The sequence below is a fragment of the Molossus molossus genome, unplaced genomic scaffold, assembly GCF_014108415.1.
Source record: "Molossus molossus isolate mMolMol1 unplaced genomic scaffold, mMolMol1.p scaffold_m16_p_20, whole genome shotgun sequence".
Classification (NCBI taxonomy): domain Eukaryota; kingdom Metazoa; phylum Chordata; class Mammalia; order Chiroptera; family Molossidae; genus Molossus; species Molossus molossus.
Genome location: NW_023425356.1, coordinates 18829510 through 18847481, shown reverse-complemented (window position 1 = coordinate 18847481; position 17972 = coordinate 18829510). Strand labels below are relative to the sequence as shown.

General features: G+C 38.9%; 1 protein-coding gene across 1 annotated transcript in view; it reads right to left on the bottom strand.

The window, feature by feature from the left end:
* Positions 1-17972, bottom strand: part of SPAG17 (sperm associated antigen 17) — a 184697-nt gene that overhangs the window by 89571 nt on the left and 77154 nt on the right. The window contains exons 11-17 of the mRNA XM_036273222.1: positions 14365-14502; positions 14162-14275; positions 13504-13654; positions 11663-11890; positions 11349-11567; positions 3909-3970; positions 3209-3322 (exon numbers count right to left, since the gene is read on the bottom strand). Of these exons, the coding sequence (XP_036129115.1) occupies positions 3209-3322; positions 3909-3970; positions 11349-11567; positions 11663-11890; positions 13504-13654; positions 14162-14275; positions 14365-14502 (1026 nt within the window). The remainder of the gene's footprint in view (positions 1-3208; positions 3323-3908; positions 3971-11348; positions 11568-11662; positions 11891-13503; positions 13655-14161; positions 14276-14364; positions 14503-17972) is intronic.

Here is a 17972-nt window from a genome sequence, read left to right as displayed (position 1 = left end):
ATCCCGTCTCTCCCCCCACCCCCAGCAGAAGAAGGGATTATTACCTCCAGAAGGTGACCCAGTGGATTCTAAGAAGAGGGACCCTACGTACCACTGAGAAAGAGATAGACTACAGAAAAAAAGGAATTGTATAAAAGTCTAATTCAGCATTGTTCAATAGAAATCTAAAATGAGCCACAAATCAATTACATTATCAATATAAAAATCGTTGAGCCCTGGCCAGTTTGGCTCAGCAGTTAGAGCATCAGCCTGCGGACCAGAGAGGCCCAGGTTTGATTCCCTTTAAGGGCACGTACCTAGGTTGCAGTTTGTCCCCGGCCCCGGTTGGGGTTGTGTGGGTGGCAGCCAGTTGATGTGTTGCTCTCACATTGATGTTTCTCTCTCTTTCTTCCTGCCTTCCTCTCTGCCTCCTGCTCTGTCTGAAGATAAATCCCCCCCCCCAAAAAAAAGGTCCTCGAGTAAGGATTAAAAAAATATATATATATTGAGATACATTACTTTCTTATATTGTCTTTGAAATCAGGGGTACACAGTATTTATACAGTGATATATAGATATATATCATATGTAGTATACTTACAGCACATCTCGATTTGAACCAGCTGCGTTTCGAGTACCATAAGCTACATGTGACTAGTGGCTACCACAGTGGACAATGAAGATCTAGAGACTGAATGGTAGGAAGACTAACTGCCTTCCCCCCATCATTCAGCTCCCCAAACCCTGACAAGCAAGTTCTGTCTTTCAGACAGGATATTAGATCATTTTTCTGGAGGATCTAAATGGCCTAAGAGACCAGACCTAACATACCAACACTGATGGGACACCTTCCCCCCAAATCACCAATGAAGAAGTCCAGTTATTGACACCTCCTCACCCCGACCTCATGCAGCACCTCCTGTCATATTTTAGTGTCTGGTTATTAATATGAACAAAGAGGCAGATACCATTCAATATTGCTTTCTAATATGAAAAATGGAGACAAAAGATAAACACCCCAAAAAAGAACTTGAGAAAAAAGAGACACTGCAGGGAGACAACACTAAGACTTCAAAGGACTTTAATATCCTCCTAGAGATAAGAGAAGATACGGTCTTAGGGAACATGAACAGGATGCTATAAAAAGGTAATATAAAATTATAAATAGAACTTTCGAAAATCAAAATGATAACATCAGGACCAGAAGACACAGTAGAAGACCTGCATGCAAGCTGAGCCATTTCCCAGAACAAAACACAGTGTTGGAAACTAGGAGCGAAAAGATAAAGAAACCGAAGTAAGTCCAGTAAGTCCAACAACAGAAACAGAGTAGTCACAGGAAGAAAGAACAGAAAAGATGCGGAAAGGATGGTCAGAGAAATGATTCCAGAACACGTTCCAGAATACAGAAACAGGAGTTTTACCAGTACAACACTTGCAAGTAGAACCACACCAAGGAACATCAACAGGAAGTCTAGACCACAGGGACAAAGAGACAATCTTAAAATCCTCAAGACAGAAGGAAAAACAGACTCAAACAACTGACCAGGAATCAGAATTTTATTGATTTTTCTCAAGGAGAATCCAGGAAGCTAGAAGACCATTGAGGAATGCCTTCTAAGATTTGAGGGAAAATGCTTTTTAACTTAGCATTTTACATAAAACTAAACTCTCAGTTAAATGCCAGGGTAGAATTAAGATGTTTTCAAACATACGATGCCTCAATAATTTACCTGCTACATATCATATCTTCATTCAAGAAGCCACTGGAAGAGGTAGTCCCCTACCAAAAGAGAGTAAGCCAAGCGTAAAGAAGACCTGGCATTCAGGAAGCAGAATCTCTAGCTGGAGAGAGAGGCAGAGGATGTGGCCAAGATGATGTAGTGGAGGGAGCTCCCAGGACCACAGCTGTGCAGCAGGCCTAGGGGCGAGCAGGGGCTCAGAGCATGTGGGAGAGCGAGCGCTTAGATAATAAAATTGATAGAATACTTGTTAGGTTCGAATGTATTCAAAGGAAATTTACTTTGGTAGGGAGCTTGCGGATGAGTCACGGTAAATGCATAGTAAACAAATGAAAGAAAAATGGGAAACTAAACTCTAGGCAAAATAGAAATTGTGTCAGGAAAGGAAAATGTAATGGATACTACATAGTTCAGCTGTAAAGAACAAATTATACAATTGAAATAAAGTCAAGATTGAATCGAAATTTATGAAATAGTTAACAGTGTCAGAGGGGGGCAAGGAGAGGCGCTAGTGTGAACGTAGTGTGTGTGTGTGTGTGTGTGTGTGTGTGTGTGTGTTGGATGGGCGTGGGCAGCTGTTTTCTCAGTAGGGAGTCAGTTGATGGTAATGCCTAAAACTAAACAAAATACACTTGTTATTTAGAGAAAACTGAGTTAAGTAACAAAAGAAAAAGGTAATGGCTGGAAGGTTTTTACATCTGGGAAAACAGGTGTGGGGTGGGAGGGAGCTGCTCTTTGTCATGGGGCTACACGTAGAACTCTCTGGCTTAAAAAATACGTGGATGTAAAACTTTGAGAAAAGTAAAATTGAAATTAAGAGGACAATCAAAAAAGAGTACAGTTTTTTGCATAAAATGTAAAAGCAACAAAAGGTGCTCGTTCTAGGATCACTGTTAACGGAGTGGCTGAGGGCACAAGTTCAGGGACCAGGTTTCTTGGGTTCACATCCTGCTTCCCTCACCGACCAGCTCTGTGACCTTGGCCAAGTCACTACAGGTCGGGGTGCCTCAGTTTCCTACCATTAATATAGTTTCTTACTATAAAATTATTTTACATGAGCTAAAACCCATATCAGCCATAGTCTAGCATATGGTAGATGCTCAATAGTTATCACAGGTTCCATTGACCTGTTCACTGCATCAGAAAATGCTCTGAAATGTAATGAAACTGAACAGAACTGACAGGCAATGGGGGGTGGGGGATCCAAGGCTGCTTCCCAATAACACCTTATTTTTTTTACAAGAAAATATGTGCAGCAGTCACGTACACTTCTCTTGTTCTCAAACGACTTGATGAAAATATCCTTTTGGAAAGCACATTTTAAACTATTTTGGAGATTCTCTGGGCCTGCATAGCTCGATCTGAGAATAACGCATTTTATAGCTGAAGTAAATGGGAATATGGATCCAAAGGAGAGTTGAGAGAGGCTTAGAAGTGAACTGTTGTAAATCACACCATGACCTCTCCAACTCCCAGTCCATTAATACCTGCAGCAGAACTTTCGGTTTAAAATGCTCAGTGAAACTCCAGTCCATTAGACTGCGTTGCTGTGTTTTCTGTATGTCCTCTAATTCTGCTTCCACAGTCATCTTCTTGGGTTTCTAAAAAATCATAGGAATACAATTTCAGCTTTAATTTGTGTAAGTCCAAATGGAGCCCTCTTGGACTTCATCAGCTAACCAGCGTGCACTCCATCTAATTGAGGGAAATCTGCATATGTATAAATCCATATGGCAACATTTTAGGAGACCTGCTGCCAGAAGAGTATGCTTTTGACTTTTTTTTTTTTTTATGGGCAACATAATCTAAATATTTTTATTGTTAGGTTATACTCTTCTGAGTCCTGTTAGCAATTATAGGCAGGTTTTCTGAACTCACTTCAAGACAGTATTAGTTCTACATGGCTGTATGGTCAGCAGGTGTTTGTGAGGTTGCCAAGCCACATTGTCTAGAGAGGAGCATGGAGCTTGGAAGTTTTGCTTAATCGGGCTGGTGAAATTAACTCCTTTCTCTCCAGTCGGAGCCAGTCTGAGGATTTCTGAATACTCTCTCCCCTTCTCTGGCATCTGCATTCTCCTGCCAAGCATCACTTTTTTTTTTTTTCTTTTTTAATGTTTTTTATTCTGGGTCACGTTTTTCTCTGATGATCTTACTTGTCTCTACACTTTTAGGAAAGTAATTTCTTACCTTTTCAAGAGAATCAGCCTTTGTGACTGCTTCATCTTTGATCTCATTGTTCGTGGTCTGCTCTGTAAATCAAAGACACCAACATCCAGTTGTGTTTAGGCTTTGTTCTTGCCTTTGTCAGTGCTGCGCCTTTTTGTTGCCCAGATGATCTATGTTTCTGTGCTGAAAAGGTAATTCCTGAAAGGCAGGTTTCATGCCTCCAAAAAGGTGTTTGTGTCAATAACTCTAAATCAGTGTCTATCTAGAAAAGTGAGACCAAACCCTTTGAAAAGAATGCACCTTCTTATATATACATTCCTAAATTACATCAGAGATGCTGACGTCAGACTGTATCACTCATGACTATGTACCTTTACCTTTACAAGTTGCAAATATTCACTGATTAAATCATGTCAGCTGCTTAGTACACACTGTCTGTCTTGTAACGCTGACAATGATCACAAAGCGTTTTCAAACTTCTGAGGGTCATATCTTGCTAGTGGCAGACTAGGTCAGGGGCAGGAGATGTATGGGAAGGAGAACTACCAGATAAATGCCCCTCCAATGATGGAATGGTACAATTTCACCATCCTGCAATGCTTTTCTTACATTTATTAATCATTATTTATGTAGAAACCATTTAATGAGCATCTATAGATTTATAGATGGAGTTTAATTTAAGTTAGTTAAATGAATAAGTAGCTGGACTCCACTGAACCATACCACGGACCAGCATCAGTCATGCACACTAGCTCTCCTTGTGACCAAAGAGTATCCTGATATGAGGACTGGGATTGAGACATGATCCTTGACTATGGAGCAAACAGCCTTATGAATGGGCAGAGAAAGAACAGATTCATGTGGTTGATTTCTGCTTTCATAATTCCTAAAGTTAACACATGTTACATGGAAAAAAGAGGTGCATGCTAAATTAGTTTAACATGGATAAACAAGCCTCTTTACTGTGAACATCTCCGAATTTGTAATATGCTCTTATAATTGTGAATCCCTATTAGAGAAAGGGATAAAGTATATAGCATATTCCAAATAAGACCAAAGAAATGGAGTGGGGGATGAATCTTATAAGATATTTGTGGTGCTGCTGAATCACTGAGCCAACCTGACTTTTTATCACCCTTAGAATAATAGAAAATTAATACCTATAAAGGAATATACAAAAGGGCTCCAGCCTCTCTCTCCAAATTCATCTCCTTCCACTCTCCCTTGCTCACTCCACTCCAGACTCACTGGCCTGCTGGCCTTGTCTTGAGGGTTTTGCATTTGCTTTTCTGTCTGGCATGCTTTGCTCTGAAATACTCATCTGTTTCAAACTCTTACTTCATTCATACTGTTGCACAATGCTATCTCCTTAAGAGCCTTCTGACGCATACCTGGCTTTATGTTTAATCGTGGGATTTATCAGTGCTTGATACTGTTTATTTGTTTTGTTTTGTTTTGTTTTTTTGGTATGTGTCCCTAGTGGGAACCGAACCCAGGGCTCTCTGGTCTGCAGGCCAATACTCCAACTGCTGAGCCAAACTGGCCAGGGCTATTTATCTATTTATGTCTGTCTCTCCACCTCCAATGTGAATTCTTAGAGAATAAGAACTTTAATCATATTTTCCCTAACAGTACCCTGAACACCGGCATATGTTAGGAACTCAGTATATATAATTGAACGGGGAATCTACATCATATATTGAAACTAGAAAAGTATTTAGAAAGAGCAGAAATGTGGAAGAAACCCTACAACAAACACTTATTTTGGGGTAAGCATAAAATTTGTGCCAAAGGGAACCATATCTGGGCTTCCAGAGGGAGGAGTTAATTATGTCTAATAAGGAGGGGACAATGTTTTTCTTTCTTTTAGGAGCATAGCTACTTACATTTTCATGACTAGTTCCATTTTGCCTTGGGCTACTGAAGGTGACAGCATGAATGTTCCATTTTGATTTAGAGTCAAACTATAAAGTCAGTTTAGTTCAGTATTTATTTAAATACATCCACTCAAGAGAAAACTCAGGCCAACTATAACTCTAAATAGACCATGATGTCCCATGTGTCCTTGAAGCAATTGACATGAAATCTGTGGAATAAAAATTATTCTATTCTGTGGTCAGCCAGATTTCCAGGAGATTTGATACTCCCTTCTGCGTTTAAGGATCCAGCAGAAAAAGTCTTCAGTTTAGAAAATATGTTCGAAAAGAATCATGCATCGGTTACTTTGTCATAGCAAAGAACATTCACAAACTAATCTCAACTCTTTATTTAACAGCAGAGCTAATATAATTTTTTTTTCTTTCTGATTTCTGCCTTCAGCTGCATAACGCTTTGACAGTGTGATTCAGTAGTTTTTGACACATCTGGAAATGGATGCGTTCTCATCCCTTTGAAAAACAGCTTTCCTAATCTGTTTTACTTTAGAGATAACAAGATCCCTCTGCAAAGCAGTTACTTTATTAAAAAAACACCCAACAAGCATAAAGGGCACATCTAAACCTATAGCCTCACGGTTATCAACTCTCAGTTTTTCATAAATATCCAATAGGCCCTGTCAAGTTCAAAAACAGTCTCAGATGGAAATCCAGTGCTTGGTTAAGAAAAGCACAAATATTCAGCCCTTCACGTCCTGAAAAGGCTTTTATATGTATTTGATGCTAAGATGGTTGTGCAAGGAATACATGAACAATTTCTGCTTTGTTTAAAAAGATTTAAAGTGGCTGCGTTAGAAGTGTGATTCATGGTTACGGGGAAAATGCAAGATCACAACAAGAAATCCTCTCATACGGAACAGACACAGCGAGGCACTAAGCTTCAGCAGCCTTCCCCCGCTCAAAGGTGACAGTTCCTTGGTGTGGGCCCGCATATACCACGTAGAATCCCGTACAAGTCATGGCTTCAGCTCTCAAGACTGCTCACCCTCCAGGATACACTGATAATTTTCAGCCCTGATAATTTAGGAAGTTGCTATGACATCTACTTTGCACCAGGATCCCGAATGCCAATTTACGTGGTTTGACCACCAGGTGGCAAAAGTTGCCTGAGGAAAACCATGGACCAGTTGCTCTAAAGAGGAAAGAAAAAAAATCAAAACAAAACAAAAAAACAAAGGAAAAAAAACCCTCAGGTCTTATATCTCTCCTGGCTTATTCTGGCTCCATATTAATTCAAAGTGACTTATTTGTCATATGTGTATATTCCCATTGGATACACTAATGCTATAACATCCCTGGTTAACCTATTTGGCTTAATTTTTTTGTGAGCTAGGCTAACAGATAAGGGCACGTAGAACAGAGAAATAGTGAATCAACCCTATTGGGAAGAAAAGAAGGAGGACCCAAAGGTAACAAAATCTGGTCAAGTATCAGTCAAGAAGAGACTATGAATATGGTAAACCATTAGATGCACCACAAGGAATTTCTGGAGCTGAGGAAGCTGCGAAGTAAGCTCTGGTTTGGAGTTAGCCCTCTGTTGGAACCCTAACTTCCTATATGGTTGGACCTGTTACGTAACCCCCTCTGAATCTTCATTTCCTCAGCTCTCGAACTGGGATAATAGTATCTTCCTCATAGCCTTGATGTTTATATAAAGTATTAGTTAACATATGTGACATAACATAGTGCTTGGAATATAGCAGGGCAATATTCAAGTAGATCTGTCCTTCATTTTACTCCATTGATGACTTCTTCTACCCTCATCTAGATAAAGGAAAATATTAAGTTGACCATTTAGTCAATATTGACTTTAACATCCGTTCTCTTGTGGCACTGACCACTCATTTTTTTTAATGCTTTAAAAAATTATAAAATATGCCCTGGCCGGTTTGGCTCAGCGGTTAGAGCATCAGCCTGTGGTCCCGAGAGACCCGGGTTCGGTTCCCACTAAGGGCATGTACCTCGGTTGCAGTTTGTCCCCGGCCCTGGTTGGTCGTGCAGTGGCAGCCACTCGATGTGTCCCTTTCACATCGATGTTTCTCTCTCTCTCTCTCTTCCTCTCTCTCCCTCCCACTCTACCTGAACAAAAAAATGGAAAAAATGTCCTCGGGTGAGGATTAAAAAAAAAAATTATAAAATATAACACATACAGACAAGTGTACAGAACATAAACAATTGGTATAATGAATAATGGTAAACAAAGGTCCTAGTGCTCTAGACAGAGTGCATGTGTCCCTTTACAACCTCAACCTCCATATTACATTTTCATATTAATCCTGATTCTTTCGTGTGTGGATTATTTTGGGTTTTCTACACACACGATATTTATAAGTAATATTTTTGTTTCTTCATTTGCAAACCTTACACTTTTATCTCTTTTTCTTACCTTACTGAGTTGGCTAGCATCTCCAATGTAATGTTAAATACGTGTGTTTAGTGGATAGCCTTCGGAGCTCAAGGAAAACCTTTCAACTTTTCATCTTGATATATAATGTTTGTTGTAATTTTAAAATAACCTTTAGAATGTAGAGTAATTTTCCTTCTATTTCTAGTTGGCTAAGATTTCTTTTATAAATTGCTATAGAATTTTAAGTGTCTTTTCTGCATTTATTAAGATGATTATGTCATTTCCTCATTAATGTGCTAATTAATAAATTATATTGATAAATTACATATTTTTACAATGTATGTTCTTTCCTTCCATCCCTGTTGTAAAAACAACTTTTTCTGTGATGTATTTTTTATCATTTTTTATATTGCTAGATCAGTTTGCCTACATTTTATTCAGAATTTTTGCATCTATGTTCATGAATGAATTTGATTTTTTATTGTTGTTGTACTATCCTTGACAGTTTTATTATAAGGTTGATGCTAGCTTCATAGAAAAAAAAGGCAGGAGAGGATACCTCTTTTTATTTCCTGGAATAATATTTGTTAAGATTTAAATTATTTTTAAAAATGTTATCACTAGTAAATGAGCTCGGTTGGGGTGGGGCATGTCCTTTTTGAGAAAATGTTTAATTATTGATTTAGTTTATTTAAATGGTTAAGAGACAATTCAGGTTTTCTATTTCTTCTTGAGTCATTATTGGTAAGATATACATTTCTAGTAATTTTCTCATTTCATGTTTAGATTTAGTGGAGTCAAGTTGTTTATATCCTCTTACTATTTTTAAATTTTCTGTAGGATTGAAGGGAAGCCTGTTTCTTTATTCCTGTTATGATTTTATTTCTAGAATGGTTATTCATACTTTTCTTTTTTGTGATGGGCATTTTATGAAATATTTATCAATTTTAAGTCTTTTCAAAGAACCAAATGTTTATATTATTTGTTCATCCTTTTTGCATCTATGCCATTGATATACTTTATTTTTTCCTTTTATTTACTTGAATTTATTTTGTTAATCTTTAATTATTTGAGGTTGATGTTTAATGTTTAGTTAATTAAATTTTAGCCATCTTTAAAAAAACGTATTCATTTAAATGTATCTTTAAAAATGTATTCATTTAAATGTATCCATGTAAAGCTCTGTACATCTCTCTTTTTTTTTTTTTTTTTTTTGTGGTACATGCCCCTAGCAGGAACTGAACCCGGGACCCTCTGGTCTGCAGGCCGGTGCTCAACTGCTAAGCCAAACTGGCTCGGGCTGCACATCTCTTGTTATAGCTGCATTATACACATTTTGATATCCAGTATTTTAATTATCATTCACTTCAAAATATTCCCTAATTTCCACTGTGACTTTTTCTTCAATGTAAGTGTTATATAGAAGTAAATGTCATAATTTTAAAATGTGGGGATTTTTTTATTTTCTTGTAATTAATGTCCTTCATAATTTCACTGTGGTCTGAGAATATACTCCATAGTTTTGATCCTATAAAAATGTGTTGAGACTTTTTTTTATGTTTTAGTGTATGGTATATATAAATATATACATATACATATGTATACACACACACACACACACACACACTCTCAATCCTCACCGAGGATATGTTTTTATTGATTTTAGAGAGAGTGCTTGAGAGAGAGAGAGAAACATCGATGTGAGAGATAAACATCAATTGGTTGCCTCCTGTACGTGCCCTGAACCAGGGATCAAACCCACAACCTAGGTATGTGCCCTGACAGGGAATTGAACCCACAACCTTTTGGTGTAAGGGATGCTCCAACCAACTGAGCCACCTGGCCAGGGCAGTATGCCCTTAATATTTTTAAGATAAACATACTTATAGCATTTAAGAAGCTAGAACGTTATGGAGGCTTTAATATGAATAACTGTTGTAAGTAGCAGGAAAGGACAAGTAATGCCATAAAGGAAGTGTAGACTAACTATGACCATGGACATCCCAAGGAGGCATTTCCAGATGGACACATCTGACAAAGCTTCATGGAGGTACTACTGAGACCTATTCAGAATCTAAAGAGAACTCTGGGTGGAGAGTACTGTGGGACAAAAGGCACAGAGATGGAAAAGAGCACCTGTACAGAGGAAAGAGGGCCGAATTCTGTTTGACTGGAGCATGAGATGAGTGTGTAAAAGGGGAAAGTAGACAGGGGTTTGGAAAAGCAGTTTGGTGCCATTGGAGAAGCATGTAAAACAGGCCAAGGGGTTGGGTTCTATTTTGAAGATAAAAATTTTAATATTCAGTATTCACTACTGAATATCATTTGACATTCATTGAATGTTATACACAGGAAAATGATTGAGCTATATTTGAAGTAATTAATCTGACAGCTATATGTACAATAGCTCAATAAAAATTTAGCTTAATATTCTTCTATACTTCTATACCTCCAAATATGACAATATTTATGATGTTATATATATCCTACAATGAGAGTAATTACCCAAGCTATAAGGAGGAGAGACAGGGAATCAATGTTCATTGAGCATTGATTTTGTATAAAGCTCTGTACTGAGCAGTTCATTATGTTATTGCAAGTAACTTTAAAATAATTTTTTCATACATTTATAATAACTGATGATAAAAGTTTATGAAATACTAATGATAAAAATTTTGATTGTGGCCCTGGGTGGTTTGTTCAGTAGTTAGAGCCATGGCATGCAGACCGAAAGGTCACAGGTTTGATTCCCCACCCTGGTGAACGGCAACCGATCGATGTTTCTTTCTTTATCTCTCTCCCTCCCTCCCTTCTTTCCTTCATCCCTCCCACTCTATCTAAAAATCAATGGAAAAATATCCTCAGGTGAGGATTAACAACAACAACAAAAAAGGTTTTGATTATGTTTAATTATATTATAATAGCATAATTAATAATTATATGTGTTAAGTAATAAAAATGCTCTATCTTTACTAAGATAAGAGTGGACTAAGAGGCTTTAGGATATTTTTAAAAACAAGGAGGATTTATGGAATAGCAATACTCAGTAACAAAGTTTAATTACCCAAATAACTTAGATATTAAACAGTTTTCAAATCAAAATAGAGAAGAATTTAAATAATGCATCTTGAATCACTCTTTTGGCTTATACATTCTTAATACAAACACACAATTACTTACCCAAAGGTTCAGGTTGTTGCCGGGTCTTCAAGCTGGTGTCCTGCTGTGACCTCTCTCTATTATTAGGGTCTAAGGGTTTTTCATTATTCGGGTCAGAAAGCTTTATATTGTCAGCATCAGGTGGACTAGGATCTGAAGGTTCTTTATTGATCGCATCATCTTGCACAGATGTTGACCAATTCTTGTCCATAAATAAAGCTTTGTCTGTGGTTTCAATATCTAATCAGTGTAAAGAGGACTCGTGAGCTACTATGCTAGAAAAATCAACCACCACAAAATGCAAGAATGTCTTTTGTTCCCTCCCTGCAATGTACCTGTTTGGTATTTGGCCTCTTGGGTGTTCATTTTTTCCATGTACTGTTGCCTTATTTGTTTAGCAAATCTGGCAGGGTTGTCCCAAGGTATGTTGAACATCTCAGACTCTGTCCCATACATTTTCCTAGAAGGCATTAGTTTCCCTTCTTCATCAACCTCAGAGAGTTTCAGGCTCTCAAAAGTAAACACTTTGAAGGCTCTTTCTACTTCATTCCAGCTCAAGGGTTCTGTAAGAAAGCAGGACCTGGGCTGCCGGGAATGCTCTCGCCACCGCATGCACAGGGCTGGTGGGGGCAACCAGGGCATCTGTCCACTGGAAGGACAAGGAGTCAACCGTCATGAGTTTTGACCTGACTAACATGGGCCCCACAATTCTACAACGAACATCAAAGGTACCTAATAATAAGAAAGCTACATAATCACAATACAGTTTATCAAGCTAATACTCCCAAATTGCTTCATAGCTTAATAAATATTAGGGGTCCAGATTAATTCACATGGACTTTCCAGGGTACCATACTGGTTGAATATGGTTAAAGCTTATTCCTTTTAAGCAAAAGCACCCTTGCTGCTAAAATAAAAAATTACTCACTTGTGTCTAATACATCCAATAGAATTTCCTCCTCATGAGGACTCACAAAAGGCCTCTTTCTAGTCACTTGAACTGGTGCTATTCTTTCCATAACTGCACTTCAAAGGTTATCAGCATTCAGTGGGCTCTATTCATTTGCATGTTTATTCTCTTACACAAAAGTGTATCTATCCATCCACTCACTCACGCACTTGTTCATTCGTCTTTGTGTTCTATGTATTAGGCTTTCTCATAGGTAGGTGCCTGAGACCCAAAGAGAAGATTTGGTTCTTGTACTGCAGAAGTCCAAGGTAGAGGGGCAGGAGGTAGTATTAACAACTAATCTTGTAAATCAATATAAAAATATTTTGTAATTTGCTTAGAGTTAGAAAAGAAACAAGAACAAAGGATCTGCACATGCTATTCCCTTTTCTAGGTCAAATGCTTTCTTGTCAAATAAAGATGTCTTTGCAATTTCTCATTCCTTCTTATAAGTAGGAATGTTTCTGCATATTGCCTCAAGTGGATATAGAATTTGGTTTTAGGGAATGATTGTCTATAACATAAAATTCCAGTGAACTCTGCAATGATTTTAGATATTGTTTTTACAAATATATTTTTATTGATTTTTTAGAGGGAGAGGGTGTGAGAGAAACATCAATCTGCTGCCTCCTGCACACCCCCTATTGGGGATCAAGCTTGCAACCTGGGCACATGCCCTGACTGGGAATCTAACCGGCAACCTTCTGGTGCACGGGATGAGACCAACTGAGACACACCGGCTAGGGTAGACTTTAGATATTTTTAATGACCTCTCTTTTCCATTGTCTTCTCAGAGCATAAAATGGCTCTTGCGGTTGTGAAAGGAGGTTCAGTGGAATCAACACCCTTGGTACCACACCAACAGGAAGTTCTCTCATCCATTTATCCTCCTAATTTGGATAGGATTACCACATCATCTCCAATGATGTCAAAGAAGGGATTCGACATTGGGGGCGGGGAGCAGGAGAAAATAATAAAATATATTCTTGTTATAGAAACACTGTAGAGATAAAACCCAGTGCAGCAAACTGAAGAAGGTTAAGCATTGTAGCTATCATAGTATTGTTACCAACGTTATTCAAAATAAGACAATTGTAGTCAATCCAAATACCTACCCCCAGCCTCTGAAAGGTCTTTCAACAATCAAAATACTTTTGGGTGTAATCTTAGGAGGTATATATGACCATAAATGAATGAGTAGAAGCTAAGACAAAGCAATGTACTCACCATTTGTACAAAAGTGCATGAGCTCATGAATTGTAGCTAGACGTTTTGTGCTGTTCCATGGTGGGGGCAGAGGGAATTCAAGTAATTCCCACAGTGGCAACTTGGACTGCATCTCCTGCTCGATTTGAACTGGGTCAAAATTCTTTTGGTCCTGATGAAAAAGAGCAGCGCAACAGAAGACCTTGAAGTAGGCTGCCAAACGCCTCATGCATATGGAGAAGGCAAAACATAATCCTTTCCCTCTCATTTGGGAACAGGGGAAATCAACGGTAATTGGGGAAGACAAACTAGTGGTATTTTGCTGAGGGTCAAAAAAGCTAGTTCTCACTTTGCCAGAGGTTCTCCGGTCGGAGAGCCTTTTCTGGCCTCCACTAGTTTTTCCTATTAGCTGATGTTTAAAGCAAATAACTATCAAGTTTTAACGCAAATGTGGTGTAGTCACAACCAATTTAATGGTTCATTGGACCGCTATAATTAGGCACATTTCCTTTGCTGACATAAGTTCTCCCTTACACGGTGTTCATTTTCTGAGATCTCACTTTGCCAATAGGTGTTCATTTGGTATATTACATCTAATCAGCATTGGTGGAGCCATCAGAGTGAGATCACAAAAGGGCTCTCCTGCGGTAGTTACCTCCGGCCGCAGGGTTCTCAGTACCTGGAGCGCGTACTCCTTGTGGGCCAGCGCATCGTGGTAGTTCAGCAGTAGGGGGCCCCTGGGCACTGCTTTGCTCTTCCTTTCGTCTTCAGGTAAAAATATTTTACAGAGATTCTATTCAAATGGAAATAATATTGATTTGAAGAGAGAATCCACACTGTTTCAAAACACGCAAGCGTACGGGCTCTCTCGTGCCATCTGACCTTTTTCTCACTCTCCGGGAGACAGAGCGAGGGCAGGATGGACACAATGTGAGCTGCGATCCTGTGGTCCAGCCCGTCTGCTCTGGGGGGCGGCTCCACCAGACTGGGTGGGATGAGGTCTTCTTCGGTTGCCACAACCTGTTAAGATAGAGTTGGGAGGAACTGGTTTAATGGTCAGCTCTTTATTGAGACTCATGTATTTCCATGGCTCTTAGCACCGGTGAAGTGCAGTGTTTACGCAGAGTGGCAGAGTAATAACCAGTGACCACCATCCACGCATTCAAGGGGTGCACCTTCACACGCGTGATCTCAGGTAAGCTTCACAGCAATGCTGTGGATAGCGCAGGTGTTATTTTCCAGCTTACACGGAAAGAAACCAGGCTGCATGAAGTTAGGTGGCTGGCTCAGGCCCAAGGCTACTGACTGGGAGAAATGGGGGTTCAGGTCAAGTCTGCATTCTTTCTTCAAGATAGAAAAGCTATAGATGGTGAGAGCAGGAAAGGGTAATAGTCTCCTGCATAAGGAGAAAGTAAGGTCTAGAAATATTACATACCTTGTTCAATTTTACTTGGTAAACAAAGAAAGTTGAAATATAATCAAGATAGGCACCTAATTTTTTTTTTTTTTTTTCATCCTCACCCGAGGACATTTTTCCATTTTTTGTTCAGGTAGAGTGGGGGGGAGAGAGAGGAAGGAGAGAGAGAGAAACATCGATGTGAAAGGGACACATCGAGTGGCTGCCACCCGCACAACCGACCAGGGCCGGGGACAAACTGCAACCGAGGTACGTGCCCTTAGTGGGAACCGAACCCGGGTCTCTCAGGACCGCAGGCTGACGCTCTAACCGCTGAGCCAAACCGGCCAGGGCAAGATAGGCACCTAATTTATAGCTTTTCCTTCACCTGAAATCCCACCTTCATCCTCTGTGATTTCACAGCCCTCTGCAGGGTTCCTCAACTGTGGAACAGAGACATCTTGAACTAGATCATTATTTGTCCTGGGGCTATTTTGTGCACTATAGAAAGTTTAGCAGCATCCCTGGCCTCTACTTATTTGATGCCATAAGAACCCCTCCAATTGTGACAACCGAAAATATTTCCAGACATTGCCAAATGTCTTTAGGAGGCAAAATCACCCTCTGTTGAGAACTGCTATAGACTGATGACAAAATAGCCTTGTCCTTCACCATTTGTGAACTCCTTACATTCAGAAGAGTGACTCGTGTCTCTACTTCTATCTTCCAACCAGCTCCTGGACTCACTCCAATCACAAAGACCACTCAAAAATGTTCTATCTCTGAAATGTGAAACTCTAATATCCCATCCCATAAAATCCCATCCCATTCCTCTTACGCTTCCATTATTTTTCATTATTACTAAGCATTTATTCAGCCAACATATATCTATTACTGAGTGTGCTCTGTGCATCAGGCACTGAGAGCATTGTCCTCTTCGGTGCTTGGAATGTCGCAGGTGGCTAATACCTGTCTGTTGCTTTGAGTTGAGTTGAATACAATAAGAAAGACTAAGATAAATAAAATGATGATACTGCAAGCTGTATAGGATTTTTATACTTTTATAACTTAAAGATATAATAAAATAAGCAGTTTCCCAAAAACCTACGGGACAATTAAAGGCAAACATGACTGTGCTTCCTAATTGGTTAAAAAATTAAAGTGGTCAACAAACATAAACATGTATACTGGAGTGGCAGCCAGTCGATGTGTCTCTTTCACATCCATGTTTCTCTCTCTCTCTCTCCCTCCTTCTCTCCCTCACTCTCTATCTGAAGATAAGTGCAAAAATGTCCTTGGGTGAGGATTAAAAAAATTGTGTACTGGAATGTGTGATATCTATGACACAAGAACAGTAACAAGTAGTTCTAAAAAAAGATTATCGAATTTGTAAATTAAAAACATTACTTCTGAAGCAAAATTTCAGTAACAGACTGGACTCCACTGAGGAATGAATTAGTTGGAAGTTAAGCTGGAATTCCCAAAAGAATAAAATTAAAAGAAAAATTAAAAGACAAGGAAAAAAAAAAGAGATAAATTGCAATAGCCTTCTGTATAATAATGACAAATCAATAGAAAAAATAATATTTTAAAAACATAATTTAATTCAACAAACAAATAAATATTCAGTGTCTACTGTGGGTTAGCTATAGTTAGTATGTGCTGAGCATACAGCAATGAACAAGACTAGATTAAGTGCCTGCTTGCATGGAGCTTACTTTCCCAGTCATAGAACAAAGGTAAGACACAAAGCAAATACGTATATTTTAAAAAAAAGCAGCTGTTGATAAGAATATAAAATACCAGTGATATGGTAGAAAACGCTGTGTTGCTGTGGGCCTTCTTTAGATCAGTCATCAGAGAAAGCCTCGTTAAGGAATGCCACTTCCACTGGGGACTGAACAACAAGGAGTATGCACCAGGCAGGCATGTGAGAGCAAAACATCCCAGGAAGAGAAGCTGAAGTGAAAACTAAGGTGGAATTGAGTAGTGTATGAAGAAAAACCAGGCGGCTTATGTAGATAACGAATAACGTGTGTTGGGGAGGAGGTTCGGTGGAGAGCAGAAAATGAGACAACAGATACAGTTCAGAATCATACTTTTTTGTTTTTTAAACTTATCTTTACTGTTGAATGTATTTCAAATGTCACTCCCTTTTCCCCCCATTGATTCCCTCCTCCCTGCTCCCGCCACCACCCTGCCTTCACCACACTATTGTCTACGTTCGTTGATCATGCATATATGCATGTAAGCTCTTTGGTTTATCTCTTCCCATTCCTCCTCCCCCCTTCCCTTTGAGGTTCATAAGCCTAACAGACAATTTGTACTTCTTAATCTTTTCACTTTTTCTCCCATCCTACCAACCTCCCTCGCATCTGGCAACCAACAAAAAGTTTGCTGTATCTATGATTCTATTTTGCTTGTTCATTTGGTTTGTAGATTCAATTGTTGATAGATATGTATTTATTGCCATTTTATTGTTCATATTTTTGGTCATCATCTTCCTCAAGAAGATCTTTCAGCATTTCACATAATACTGGTTTGGTGGTGATGAACTTTTTAGCTTTATCGTGTCTGGGAAACTCTGTATATGTCTGACGATTCTAAATGATAGCTTTGCAGGACAAAGTAATCTTGGTTGTAGGTCCTTGATTTTCATCATTTTTAATAATTCTTGCCACTCCCTTCTGGTCTGCAAAGTTTCTTTTGAGAAATCATCTGGCAGTCTTATGGGGGCTCCCTTGTAGGAAACTGCTTTTCTTTTGCTGCTTTTAAAATTCTTTCTTTGTCTTGAACATTTTGCATTTTGATGATGATGCATCTTGGTGTGGGCCTCTTTGGGTTCTTCTTGTTTGGGACTCTCTGTGCTTCCTGGACTTGTTTGTCTGTGTCCTTCACCAAGTTAGGGAAGTTTTCTGTCATTATTTTTTTCAAATAGGTTTTCAATTTCTTGCTCTCTCTCTTCTCCTTCCGGCACCCACATGATGCAAATGTTGGCACGCTTGAAGTTGTCCCAGAAGCTCCTTACACTATCCTCATTATTTTTGGATTCTTTTTTCTTTTTGTTGTTCTGATTGGGTGTTTTTTGCTTCCT